The sequence below is a fragment of the Chionomys nivalis genome, chromosome 5, assembly GCF_950005125.1.
Source record: "Chionomys nivalis chromosome 5, mChiNiv1.1, whole genome shotgun sequence".
Taxonomy (NCBI): domain Eukaryota; kingdom Metazoa; phylum Chordata; class Mammalia; order Rodentia; family Cricetidae; genus Chionomys; species Chionomys nivalis.
Window position 1 is genome coordinate 32,281,731 of NC_080090.1, and position 14,193 is coordinate 32,295,923.

The 14,193-nt window shown below is 44.9% G+C and overlaps 1 protein-coding gene across 3 annotated transcripts in view; it reads left to right on the forward strand.

Moving 5' to 3' along the window:
• Ercc6 (ERCC excision repair 6, chromatin remodeling factor) overlaps positions 1-14,193 on the forward strand; it is a 71,770-nt gene that overhangs the window by 13,756 nt on the left and 43,821 nt on the right. For all 3 annotated transcript variants that reach the window (XM_057770085.1, XM_057770087.1, XM_057770086.1), the window contains one exon: positions 1,718-2,444. In XM_057770085.1, the coding sequence (XP_057626068.1) occupies positions 1,718-2,444 (727 nt within the window). The remainder of the gene's footprint in view (positions 1-1,717; positions 2,445-14,193) is intronic.

Consider the following 14,193-nt stretch of genomic DNA (forward strand, 5'->3'; position numbering starts at 1 on the left):
GCTCAGGAATACGAGCAATTTCTGTTACTTGATCTGGATGCTGATATATGACTGTAGATCTTGTGAAACTTAGGATTTGTGTACTCTGACGTATTATTTTATTTTAGTGCAAGGTCAGTAAAAACTGACTGTGGTGACAGTGGCCTGGCAGGTCTTTTATTTTTCAATCACATGATAAGTATTTTGCTGGAGATCAGCTTCAGTTAGAGGGCTGTTTCTGGGTGACTATATGTGGCATATCTTCATGTTTAGTTCATCTTTACATGTTCATCCAGTAGCTCTGTGTGTGCGGGTGTGTGTGTGTGTGTGTGTGTGTGTGTGTGTGTGGAGACCAGAGAGGCTCTCAGGATTTCCCACTGTCATTCTCTACCTTATTTCTTGAGACAGGGTTTCTCATTGAACCCGGCCGGAGCTTGCTGATCCAGCTAGGCTGGCTAGGCACTGAGCCTGCAAGATCCTCTTGCCTCCGCCTTGCTGCAGTATTTTGTGACGATGCCTGGCTTTGCATGGGGACTGAGCAGCTAAACTGACGTCCTCATGTTTTCACAGCAAGCCATCTTCCCAGCTCTCTGATGGACCTTTATGCAGTGAGGGAATCTCTTTTTTTGGTCAGTGTGCTGGCCATTGGTCACATCTAGCTATTGATCACTCATATTGCAACTGTGGAATGCATTGTTCCCGTATCTGAAGTGATCCAGGCGTGTGCCACCTGTGTCCTGTGAACCACATGTGTCTGAGGATGGCTGTGAGTGCAGCCCAGCACATTTGTAGCTTGCAGTGCCCTGTGGCAGTGTCGATAGGTAGACAGTTTGAAGCAGGTGGCTGGTGGTGATGCGCAGGCAGCAGAGTTAGCACTTCGTGTCTGTGCTAGGTGTGCCGATTCCTGCGTTGAGATCCATCTGAGAGTTGGCCAGGGCACTGATACGGAGACATGGGGATCATTTCTCGTGGACCACTTCTTAACTGGGAAGGAAACACAGCTGGGATTGTTTATTTATAACCAACAATGTGGAGATAAGCCTGCCTTTGTACAGAGAACGTGACTGTAACTGATACATTCTTATTCAAAGTTAGACAAAAGAACTAGTGTATAGTGAGGTAAACATTTAATGTATTTATGAGGTGTGATATTTCAATGATACATATTGTATAGTCTGTAAATTAGGTTAAACATAGCTGTCTTCTCAACATTTATCATTTTTTTCTGTGGTGAAAGCATCTAGAACCCTTATTCCAGCCCTGGAAACACAGAGTAGTTATGGTCTCTGCACTCCTCGCTGTGGAACGGCACCACAGACTTCTGCGTCTTTTTAACTGATGTTCTCAGCCCCGATAGTCACCATCCTGCTCTCTGCCACATCCCACATGTGAGGGAGAGCATTCTGTGCCTCTTTTTCTAGGCCTGGCCTGTTTGGTTTTGCGGTCTCCAGCTCTGTGTTGTCCCGGTGTGATGGTTTCTTCATTTAGTAGACGGCTGCAGAATGTCCCATGGTGCACGCGCACCACAGTCACACGTGTCACACTTTGGGGCGAGTTCCTGGGAAATTGCCTTTTTAAACAGGAATATATTCTATGTGAGTTGTAAATGCCATAGTAATCTTTACTCTGTGCTTCATTCCACTGATGTATTTTGTGAGTTTTTGGAAGTTCTTACTGTCTGTGAATGAGTGATTGCCTTTTGAGAGTTTTACTTGAATCTCCATTGTTTACCTTTCAGAGCCAGGGCCATCATGTCTTGGCAGTATGCTCATGCCTGCCCAGGAGGCCGCCTGGGAAGAGCTTATCCGCACTGGCCAGATGACACCGTTTGGTACCCCAGCCCCTCAGAAACAGGAGAAAAAGCCTAGAAAAATAATGCTCAATGAAGTATCAGGCTTTGAAAAATATTTGGCAGACCAAGCACAACTGTCTTTTGAAAGGAAGAAACGAGGGGCTAACAGAAGAGTAGCTAGAAAAAACATGGTCGTATCTGAGTCAAGCGCAGGACCAAATGAGACCAAACCAGACCAGAGAAACCAAGGCCTCTGCCAAGCAGATAAGCGCTTGAAGAAGCATATCCGGAAGCTCCAGAAGAGGGCGCTGCAGTTCCAGGGGAAAGTGGGGTTGCCACGGGGCAAGAAACCTCTGGAGCCTGCGGGGAGGCTGGAGGCAGAGGAAGACACTGAGGGGGAACAGTCTGGGTCCTTTCCCTCTGATGGGGAGGAGGAAGAGCAAGAGGAGGAGGAAGAGGTGGCCAATCTGTCTTCCGACGACATCAGCTATGAACTTAAGCCTCTGCAGAAGGGCCAGAAACGCCAGAAGAAAACCCCAGTGCAGGAGGTTGATGATGACTTTGTCCCAAGTTCTGGGGAAGAAGATGAAGCTCTGGAAGCAAGAGGAGGCGGTCGCAAGGTAGCGAGGTGCCCCGACGATGGTAATGAAGATTATTATAAGCAGCGGTTAAGGTTAGTGTGCAGGGGCTTGTGCCACTTACGGGTCTTTGGAAGACCTTAGCATTCTAGTCCATATTGCACTAGACACCCACATGTTCAGAAGCTGGACTTGCAGCCTTAGCTTGTGAGAATCTCGACATGGACTCCTTAGCGGAGCTGGCCCCAAAGACATCAGAGTCTTTATTCTAATTTAGAGGCAAATCTGGGATGAGGAGCCGAGAGGAAGGCTAGGCAAGAGCTGAGAGGACTGACATGAGCTGTGTGGTCTTTATGTGGTCACCCTGCAGGAAGCGTCAGGAAAAGAAAAGGTGGTGCTGTGCCTTTGGGTTTTTTTTTCTTTATGAGTTAGGATATTTATTTTAGAGAAATTCCCTTCAGAAAAAGCTGAAGCTAGCGCTGTGGCATGTGAGCGAACATGCTCTCCCATTATCCCCTCTTCCTTGACTTTGAGAAGATAGTTGTCTGAGAGTCATAGTATAGACTAGGTAGTGCTGAAGACACGCTGTGTGCACACCACACAGTCCCCAGCTGCTGTTTGGCGTTGCTGAGGCTGAGTTGGCTTTTACCTTCAGGACTTTGTCAGCAACTGGTGTGAGAAGAGGCAGGTGAGAGCCCGCATGGAGTTACAGTTGCCATGTCTGGGCAGTTTCTATGAGCCAGGAAAGGCTCTCCTCACACCATAGGCACAGTGTTTCCCTGTGAGCTCTGTAGGGAGTCTGCAGAGGTCAGAGGAGAGAAGGAACCACAGTACTTTGAAAATACTTACTATCAGGATGGCTTTGGCAAGTCAACAGTGCTTTTATTTTCAATAAAAATAAGAAAGGAGACCTAACTGATGGTGTTTCCAGTAGATTCACATTGGCCGTCCCGGGGGATACTGACCTGCTGATTTTCTTTAGATCAGAACCGCGTAAACTCTAATCCAAGATCTACGTACACTGCATAACCTTTTCAGAATTTCTTTTTCTTTAAGACAGGTTTCTCTGTGTAACCGCCCTGGGTGTCCTAGAACTCACTTTATAGACCAGCCTAGCTTCTAGCTCACAGAGAATGGCCTGCCTCTACCCCCAAGTGCTGGCATTAAAGGTGTGTGCTGCCATGCCCAGTTTCTTGGAACTCACAGGCCCAGTTACACGCCATTTTAGTAGCTTGTTGAATGGCAGTACGTTGATGGGGAGGGCCTGTGTTTTCATTTCCCACTGTGACTTTAGTTAGTGTGCACACCTAATAGCTGCAGTGTTGAGGGATACTGCTCGATACTTTTAAAGAGTGAATAGTGTCAGTCTTTACTGTAGAAAATTAATAAAAGTGTTAATCATAAGGTATTGATTATAAGTGGAGCAATATATAGTCTTCTCATTAAACTGGGTCAATATTAAATGTATTTTAAACATAGCAATTTATTTTGATTGAATTTTAAATATGGATATAGTTTAATTTCATGGCAATAAGTTTTTCTTAATAATGTTAAGATTGTAAAACAATTTATTATTTCCAAAGCCATATCATGATCCATTTTTTGCTAAATTTACAGTATAATCTCAGATGAATTTTAGAAATATCAATAACTCTTAATTGCCACCAAAATATGATAGCTCTTAAAATTTTATAGCTAGTTATTAAGGCTGTTAAGCTGCAGATATACACATTGAAATGTTTATATTACATCTCCTTCGGTGCTCTTTTGATTGGGGGAGTTAAAAGAAAATAAAATGCTAAGTATTGAGAAGCATATTAATGTTTGAAATTTGCCAGTCACCGAATTCTGTTATGTTACTGATCTTTTTAGACAGATTGGATTGTAGAAGTAGTCCTCGGATTGAAAAAGAGCTTCAGGGTTGCTAATCACAGAATGACTAGAATGACCAGAATAAATCCATAGTTTCCAGTATAGAAAGCGCTTTTTAAAAGTGGTTAAAGTTTAAGCATATGTATCCAGTCTAAGAACTTTATACAGAACTTAACAAGTACATGTTGGTTATAGCCTGCTAATTACAATGCTCTCTTACTGTTGGATGTGAGGGTGGGAAGCCCTTAGAATGAGCATCTCAGGCCAGAGGCTCTCAGCTTGAGAGGCACAGGCTTTTCACTAGCTCCGGGCTCGTCTTTACCTTGTCTGTGTTTGGTGCCGGGTTCTCCACCTTCATAACGCTGCAACCCTTTAATACAGTGGTTCTCAGCCTTCCTAATGCGGCTGCAACCCTTTAATACAGTGGTTCTCAGCCTTCCTAATGCGGCTGCAATCCTTTAATACAGTGGTTCTCAGCCTTCCTAATGCTGCAACCCTTAATACAGTGGTTCTCAGCCTTCCTAATGCAGCTGCAACCCTTTAATACAGTGGTTCTCCACCTTCATAATGCTGTGATCCTTTAATACAGTGATTTTCAGCCTTCCTAATGCTGCGACCGTTTATTAATACAATGGTTCTCAACCTTCCTGATGCTGTGTCCCTTTAATACAATGGTTCTCAACCTTCCCAGTGCTGCAACCCTTTAATATAGTGGTTCTCAGCCTTCCCAATGTTGTGACCCTTTAGTACAGTGGTTCTCAACCTTTCCAATGCTGTGACCCTTTAATACAGTCCTCATGTTGTGACCCCACCCATAAAATTATTTTGTTGCTACTTTATAACTGATTTGCGACAGTTATGAATCATAATGAAAATACCTGATATGCAGAATACGTGCCCCCCCCCCGTGAGAGGGTTGTTGGACCCCCAAAGGGTGGTGACCCATAGGTTTTGAACCACTGGTTTAGTCTGATGCTCTGGAGGAGTCCAGCGTGCCATTCTGCAGCTGACCTTCCCTGGACAACAGCAGTCATACTCCTCCTTTCTCCAGCTAGCCCCAAGCCCTCAGCTCAGCCTTAGATGTTCTAACCATTTGTAAACTGTCTACGTTGTCCCTTCTGTGTGTTTCTTATTCCTTCATGTGCTGAGATCCTCCGGTGGGACCCAGGAGCTATTGTAGATCATATCTCTCAATTTCCTAAGCAGATGCTTCAGAGTTGGTATGCGTGGGCTCTTACTACTGCTGGATGTGTGCACGTATCCATTAGCATTGCTTTTCTTAGTGTGATGCTGGTGCTTCACCAATCTCCAAGCTAACTAGACTTCCTGGAGCTAATACACAGTCCACGCTTTAATTATCTCTGCCCTGGCAAGATGCAGATCTGCTTGTCTAGTCAAGGGTGGAAGCTAGGACCGAATAAGTAACCTTTCCCAGCATGGTAGCCAGGCCAGCTGTGCCTGTGCCTGGCACTTGGCTACCTGGGTGTTGTGTGCTCATTTCCCTTTTGTGATGTGAGATCAGCCCCATTGCTTGGTCTTTGCTTTCACATGCTAATGCATGTCTGCATCCTGGGACCGGCTTTGAGGATTAGTGGCAAGGAGTCCGCAGGTTGTGTGTTAGTGGCCATGAACTGATGCATGTCCTTACTAAGTATGTGGGGAGCAGTGCACTCAGATCAGAATGGGGGGTCTTTCTGGAGAAGGGGCATTGCAGCACAGGGCCTTGTCGTCTATTCTCTAGCCCACACACGCTGGCATGGTCCTTGTGGTCTGCGTTAAATTTGCCTCTGAATCTCGGATGTGTCACTGGAAAGGAAAGAGTTCGTGACAGCAACATTAGGAAATTCAACCCAACACTCTTATCCCTCAGGGACCTTACTCAGTTAAGCCAGACCCTTGATTATGCCACAGAAAAACATTTGAGGAGAAGTCAGAGAAACAAACTTAGCATGTTTAGAGCGAAGGCAAGGAGGTAGTGCACACTTCACATTCCGGCACGACAGACAGATGGTTCGCAAGAGCATATGTACCTGAGACATGGATTTGGGCTCTCAGTAGAGGGGAGCACTTAGGTGTCTTTATAGTTTTTATGTATGTGATTGTGTGACTTTCTAAATTAAAGTGTTCAAAGGATATAATTAAAGTTTAAATAGTTTAAAAAATAAGTAAAAAGACATGAATTGGTTTACTTATTTATTGTAAAGAATTTCTGTAAGTACTGTAGTTTGATGAAGTTTTGTGTTTAAGGATGAGAGAGGAGTTAAGGCTGCCGACATCCTGACCTTGAGGAAGCTCATCCTATTTGTTGTGTTAATGTCTGGTTAGCAGCTTTAGGAAACATTTCCTCCTTGCTACTCTTGGTTCTGCCAGTGTTGACATCCTTGACTGTCAGCCAGCAGGCAGGATGGGTGAGATCCTAGCTGAGGGCCTTCTTTCCCTTCCCATGTCCTTGTAGTTTGCTTTCTTTCTATTCTGTCTCACTGTGTGCTTTGAAGGCTAACAGGTCCTAAGGGTCTGATTTGTTTTGTCTTAGAGATGTGGGTGATGCTGGTGGTCTGTGGAGAGGCCTGGCATCTGAGCTCTCTCTGTCGGGACAGAAATTCAGCATCACCTGGACCTGCCAGCTCCAGCTTCTGGGCGTGATTGTCTGTTTTCCTAGCTGGGGAAGACTATCAGAGTCCCTCAGCGATGTTCATCCTGGCTCCACTGGGTGAGGAAGGGATGTCAGCAGCGTTCCTGTTGGCTCTTTAGCCTTGAGATGGTAAAACAGAGGTGCTCCTGGCTTTGGCCTTCTTCCCCAGTCGTGGTCAGCACTGCTCAGATAGGGCCCAGATGCATGAGTTTCCAACGAGTTTTTGTTCTTGGTTCCTGTCAGTGGGTAGGGTGAGCATTTATCATTCAGCTTTCATTCATAGCCAGCTCCTCTTACTTCTGACTCTGGCCAGCTGTGATTCAAGTTGCTAAGTGGACTGCCTATATGTCCTTAGTAAGGAGCAGGACAGAGCAGCTCAATAGCACACAGATTGGGCTGCAGGACCCCTGGAGATGACTGTGCAGGTCTGGCATGGGAATCCTGCCGAGAAGCTTGCCCAGGTGTGACGTGACTCTGTCTGAGCTGGAGACTGCTGAGCTGTGTATGTTGGCTGCTGTTGCCCTTCCGAGACCGCAGCTTTTGGCCGATTTGATTTTCCTGAACTCCTTCCTGTGTGCCTTGATAATTGTGCTTATGTAAGAGAGGGCCTGGGGCAGAGAAGAGTCACCACCTTTGAGGCCACTGGAAAAAATTGGTAAGGACATTGGGGTCTGAGGTGCAGTGCTTTCTCTGTTCAACCAAAGCCATATGGCGTTGCTTTTGAGATAGTCCTCCTCTAGCCCTCACCTTCAGGTAGTTAAACAGGGAGAGGCCAGAAACATACTGTCTCAAGTGATGGTCTCCTCAGGCCATGAGGCACACTGGGGAATGCTAGGGCTGCCGCCTGAAGTCGGTTCCAGTTGATCTTCCTACTGGACTTAAACTTTCCATTGTCTTCCACTTGTTTTGTAAATATCTAGCAATATTAAGATAGACTAAATCCTTCCATATTTTTCTTCATTATTCCAGACTTTGAGCTTGTACATACCTCTTTTGTCTTGTTACAGTTATAGCGACCCTCACAAATATGCTATAATCTACTTGCCTATGGTCTTACTACTAAGCAGAGGCTGGAAGCTGAGAAATGTTGGAAATGTTTTTTTTGTGGGGTTGGTGGAAAGTGCAGTGTCCACATGTTACCACAAGGTGGTGCCAAGAAGCAGCTCATAGCTTCCTCTTTGATGGCCAAGAAAGACCAGAAACCTGGAATCTGAGAGTTGGAGATGGTTTAGGGAGATGGCTTCTTAAACTTTGCTCTCTGTCACCGATAGGAATAGCTCTTACCTGGAAAGACCAGCAGAGGTGGTTTATTTCGGAGCTACATGTGAGAGACGGAGACTCAGACACAGAGTTAACTCAGTTTAGTGCATTCTTTTCATTTGAAGCGTTTATCTTCTTATGCCCTAGTTTTTTACTCTATTTTATGTGAATAAACTAGAGTTGAGATTGCCGATGAAGGCTCCATTAATTGTGTAAGTGTTATAAGATGTCTTCTAGTTGTCTCAGTCTTAATCCTCAGGGAAGCTCATGTTCTCTGCTGCCCTCCCCAAGCACTGACTGAGCTTCTGTGGGCTGCTGAGTTGGATCCTAGTGTGGAAATTTGACAGTGCACATGGACATCTCTGAGGGGCAACAGGTCGTCCCTTGTGTCGTCAAGGGTCAGATCCTGGAAGGGGTAAAGGAAGCTCGGATGAACTTTGAGGAGCCTTGTTTGGAAGGTCAGAGTCCTCTGGTTTGTGAAGGGTGGCAGCTGGTGGGTTAGGACCAGTCCGAGGAGCTGCACTCCACCTCATGGGCGCAGCCCTGGGAGATGAGAGCTCATTTGGCTGAGTTCTGATGGGAAGAACTCAGGGAAGGGGAAGGGGGTGAGGAATTCAGCAACTTCTGGGTCTTCTGCAGAGGATTGGCAACACTGTCTCTAAGATGGATTTTCTCCTCACTTGGGGGAGAGTGGGGAGAAGTGAGGGTCCAGCTCCTGCTGAAGACTGTGTTCTCAGAAGGCCTGCTCTCCCGGCCTTGGTGCTATGGAGCCTCTTCCCGTTTGCCAGCATCCAGTTTGCATTAGATTGTCTCTGTTCCTCAGTTGGATCCTTGCTTGGAGGTGGACATTCGGCAGTTCTAGACTGTGCAGACTTAAGCAGAAACCACATTGTTTTCCTTGTATAAAGGTGCCAGTAAATTTAATTTCAGAAAGACTAAGATTAAAGTTTAATCAAGATTTGGTCTAGAAACCTAAATATAGTGATCTTCAGATTGTTCTTTGCGTGTTTCCGGGAGCTCCATTCTTTGCCAAAGAAATAAGCCCATATTTTTCTTCTTAGTAATCTAGATTTTAAAGAGAGAAGAAAGATTCCCAACCCCCAAGTATGTTTTCTTAGAGAGCATGCTGGCTTTGAAATGACAGAACCAAGACACAAATGAAGACTAATTCCACTTTCTGCTCTGTGCACACCTTTCATTCTCGGCTGGGGCATAATTGTCCGCATCAGTCTTAATTTACCCCGTGAGGGCTGGGCTCCTAACTGAGGGCATTTCGTCTGCTCAGATAGACCAATTAAGTCCATCCAGATAGACCGTAAAAAGGGAGATAAAAAAAGTAAAGCGCCGGGTCCCTCAATTTCACAAATGAGGCTAATCTGCTAGGGAGTCTTAGCTGTTTGAAACAGAGAACCCGTCAGAGTACACAAATACAAACTGTATTAAATACCTAGGTTGGTGTCTGGATATACCTTGAAAAATCAGATTGTACTCTGTGTGCTGCTGTTGTAGAATTTCCTTCATGGAAATTGCAATGAGTGGAGAATGATCTTGACTTTGGAATTTCATAATATTAACATGATTTGACTGTATGGTATGCGTCTTTGTCCCCCCTCCCCCCTTCCGGTCTTTAATTGTGCTAGGCCCAGTGATCCTTATAATGTAAAAAGAGCTTAGAGAATGAGGACCGTGGAGTTGGGGAGGGCATGCTCATGTTTTGACTGTAGAACCCGAGGCTCCTCATGTTTGCTGGTTCCCATTAATAGGGATACTTTGTCCTGCTAGAGGGTTGCTGTGGGCAGTTGTGTCCATCGATTTGTCTGGTGTTAAGTGTGTCTCGTGGGATGGCTCAGCTCAGCTCAGCTGTAGTCAGAACTGCCAGGCAGCTTCTTCGTTACTTTGAAGAGTCTGTGGGTATCAGGTGACAGTGGGTTGTGACTTTCCCTGTGCATTGGTGCATGAGGGCGGAGTCATGCTCCTGTACAGAAGCAATCTGTCGTATTGCTGATTTTTTATAATAATAAGCCTTATTATAAAATCTTGTAAAAGGTTCATACACAGAGATTGAGCAGGAAAACAGCCATTTGGACAGAGGGCCTGTGTGACTGGGCTGGTGTTCTCCCATCTCCAGTGTACACCTTCATTTCCCTCAGCCTGCCTCTCTCTGGGGAAAAAGAAAAATATCTATCCTGTTGGATTAAAGGACTTAATAAAAGTGAATTCCTTAGATGAGTGCCTGAAATACAGTGGATATCAGTAATCTCAGTCATTACTCCTTGTCTTCCGACTCTAAATTTTGAAATATAGAAATACTTTTAAAATATGTAAATTTTTATATAAAATGTATGTGTAATCTCAGAGTTTGCCCAGGGTGCTGAGGAGATGGCTCATTGGGTAAAAGCTCTTGGCATACAAATCTCGTGACCTGAGTTTAGTTCCCCAAAGTAAAAGTCGGATGGGATGCTGTGCATCCGGGCTCTAGCGCTCCTGCAGTAAAAGGGAGGTAGAGACAGGATCTGCTGGGAGTGCACAGTGTGGGTAGCTTGGGGTATGATGCCGCCTAGACGATGGCAGAAACCACAAGCAAGTCCTCAACAAGGCGGACGGAGAAACCAACTTCTGAAAGTTATTTGTACCGCCCCCCCCCAAGAGAAAAAAATCGAAAACAAACCAACTCTACCACTACCAACAGAAAACTTGTCCAAGGCTAGTCAGTGCCTCATCTGAGCTGGAAGTTGTAGGCCATGAAGTCAGGGTGTCAGATTTGCAACTGGTAGCTGTGGATTTGGTTTTCATCTGTAAAGCAGGGATCCAAGGAGTACCCCGCCTACGTGACAAGACTACATGTAGGAGCTTGTAACTGTTGGCTCTTGTTGAGTTCCCATGTCACAAGCTAAAACTGTGGGCAAAGATTCTGTCAAACAAGGAGGAACCTTGAAAAGAGGTTCTAGGAGAACTGTGAAGACGTTATAGACACTGCATTGAAGTGATGTTCTCAGACGCTGTGCACTGAGGTGACTGTCCTCAGATGCTGTGCACTGTTCTCAGATGTGCACTGAGGTGACTGTCCTCAGACATTGCATTGAGGTGACCGTTTTCAAGTAAAAGACCACTTAACAATTGCATGTATGTATGGATAAATAATAATTGTTACAAATTGTTCATTGCTGTTCTGCTTTTTGCATCTTCTGTACTTTCTGTGTATATGATTATGAACATAAGTACAGTTACCAGTAGTTGTTTCTTTTTTGCATACATTAGGGGGCACCAGACTGCTGCCCAGGTAGGTCAAGGTTGCACTGTGAGTCCCTACAGTTCTGTTCTAAGGGACACTCCCTTGAGGCTCTTCTGTTATCTTCTGTGGCTCGATTTCCAGACCCTTTGCCACCTTTAATGTAGGATGGCATACCTACAGTGCCCTGTGCATTTGACATACTGAGATGAGGTGGAATAACAAAGCAGTCTTCCATTCTTGGGGGTGCAGTTTAAACCCCACTGGCCCAGAATTACATTGCATAGTTTTTTGTTGTTTACTTATTCTTCGTTGTTTTGTTTGTTTATTGTCTTTTCTTTTTTTGAGACAGGCTCAGGTAGACCAAACTGACCTCAAACAATGTATTTGAGGCTACCTTGAACTCCTGACCCTCCCTGCTCAAGCAGGGAGGGTGTAAGTGCTGAGCCTAGGGACTTGTACTGTGATCCCAGCTGCAATAGATGTTTTGATATTTATTTATTGTTTATGCTTAAACTACAGTTGACTGATCTTTCTTGATTTTAGTTTTTTTTTCCTTCTTGTTTTTTTAATTGAAAATGTGCTGGAGAGATGGCTTAGCAGAAGAGCGAGCTAATCCTCCAGAGGACCTGGATTCAGTTTCCCGCAGGAAGAATAACCTGTTGTGCCTCTGGGCATGAGGCATGCAAGTGGCGCACAGACAGATAGTGTAGTCAAAACACCCGTACACGTAAAATAGTGAAATAAACTAAATGTAAATAAATAAGGGTTTAAAAAATTAAACTAAAAACTTAAAAAAGATTTGTTTCATTTGGCTGAATAACAGTATGTATACCATATATGTGCTTGGTGCCCATGGAACTCAGAAGAGGCACCGTCCCCTGCAGCTGGAGTTACAGATGGTTGTGATCCACCATGTAGATCTCCTTTAAGAGTAAGAAGTGCTCGTAACTGTTGAGACATCTCTCTAGCCCTTGGATACCTAGTAGAATTGTCAAATGTCACTTACTAGGTATGTGATCTATTTGATCTTTTGTGCATATCCTGTCTCATTTAGTCTTTGTCACAGACTCTTTTCGGCTCTTGGTCAAGGAGTTAAGTGCAACAGGGGAATGACACATTCTGGGGAGCAGGCCTCCTCTTGCAGTTAAAGGCCTCTAACACAGCTTGCTGTCTCCGTCTGGCTTCCACGGCTCACATCAGTGGTCTCTACTGTAGGTGGCCGCTACTGGGGTCTGACAGATGACAGGAAGTAGGGCCACCCCAAGAGGATACAGTACCACGTTGTCCGGTTTGCTTGCAGCAGCAAGTGCCACAAGAACAACATAAAGGAACACAAGAGGATGAATTCATGAAAACAACATTCCCTTCCTACTCATAGAAATAGAGATTAGAGCTGGCAGCTCCATTCCTGTCCCAAGAATTCCTTTTTGAAGTAAAGGAATATTTTACTTATCCTTTTCAATTGATCCTGGACAAACTTGGGATCAAAACTGGGACCCCTGATTCTTCCTACTGGCCAGGGTACAGAAACCAGTTTTGTTGTTAAGTGGACCAGTTAGGGATTCTGAAAATGCAGCTCAGTTTTGAAAATAAGAAATTTTGTTTTATGTATTTTGTTTTTAGTTGTTAAAAATAATGAGCTTCCCTTTACTTCTTTTTAAGTTATTGTTATTATTTTAAGATTCTAAATTAAGAATTTCTCTGACATTGTAACTAGCTGCCCTCTTCCATGGGTCACTCTTTGTCCCAGTCTGTAACAGAGTATGGTATGGAGCCTTAGAGTAATATGAGTGGGATTAAGAAAGCAAGCAAGAGCTAGTCTCTAAGTGAGGTAGGACAGGAAGGTTCTAGAAGCACTTCTGGATGACCCACTTGGATAATTGTCAAATAAAGCTTCCCCGTGTCTGTCTTCCTTAACCTGAGTCCAGTTTTGAGCATTGTTCGTTGCTCAGCATTCACTATCTGCTGTGAACTCTGGAGCTTCATGCCAATCCCTGTCCTCTGATGGCTCCCACTCGACTTGGGAGATAGATGCAGATTTCATTATGTGCTGGCACTCTGTGGGCACTGTGGACGAGACTCCTGGTGAGCCTAGGATATTGTAGGATTAGGGTGGCGTTTGGTACGCAGCATACCTAACTACTTGGTTGGGAAAAGCTTCCTCTAAGGGAAGGGAGCATGGCATCTGAGGGTCTGCCAAGGGTGAAGATGTGCATGCAGGACAGGCTGGGAACTGGCTATGCAGTTGAGGAGAAGCTAGGCCACATGAAAGGCATGGCAGAATGCGGCCAACTGTGTTTCTCTACTTACATAAATTGATTGTCTTTGGAATGCTAGAAATTCTAAAACAAACAAACAGTAAATGGTGGCACGTAACTTACAGGTATATTTTTAGGGTTCCATTGACAAAGCACCCCAGTAGCTAATGTGAGCCTTGCTGTAGTTCAGCCAGTTATTCTGGGTCTGGGTTGCTTCTGACAGACATTATTGCAGCATCAGCCCCAGGCCCCAGAGCCTGGGCCAGGTCTCATTCCTTCAGGCATGTAGGGAAGCCAAAGAGTGTTTTCTGTGCCTGCATCTGATGAGAATTAAGTTGATGTTTCTCACTGGCTTCCCTCTTAAGTGGCTGCCAATGGAGTCGGCAGTGGGCTGAACATGGCAGTTGTATGAGGAGTTAGAAGCTCTGCCAGGGAACACCAGGCACTTTCGCTTTATGTGGCTGCAGCTGTGACTATTACATGTGTGGATTTTTTTAAATGAGAGGATTGAGAACATGAAAAAGTTAATTCTCTTCTGAAAAATGCAGATGTTGGACCATTTGTTGGCACCAGACAATTTTTAGTAATTC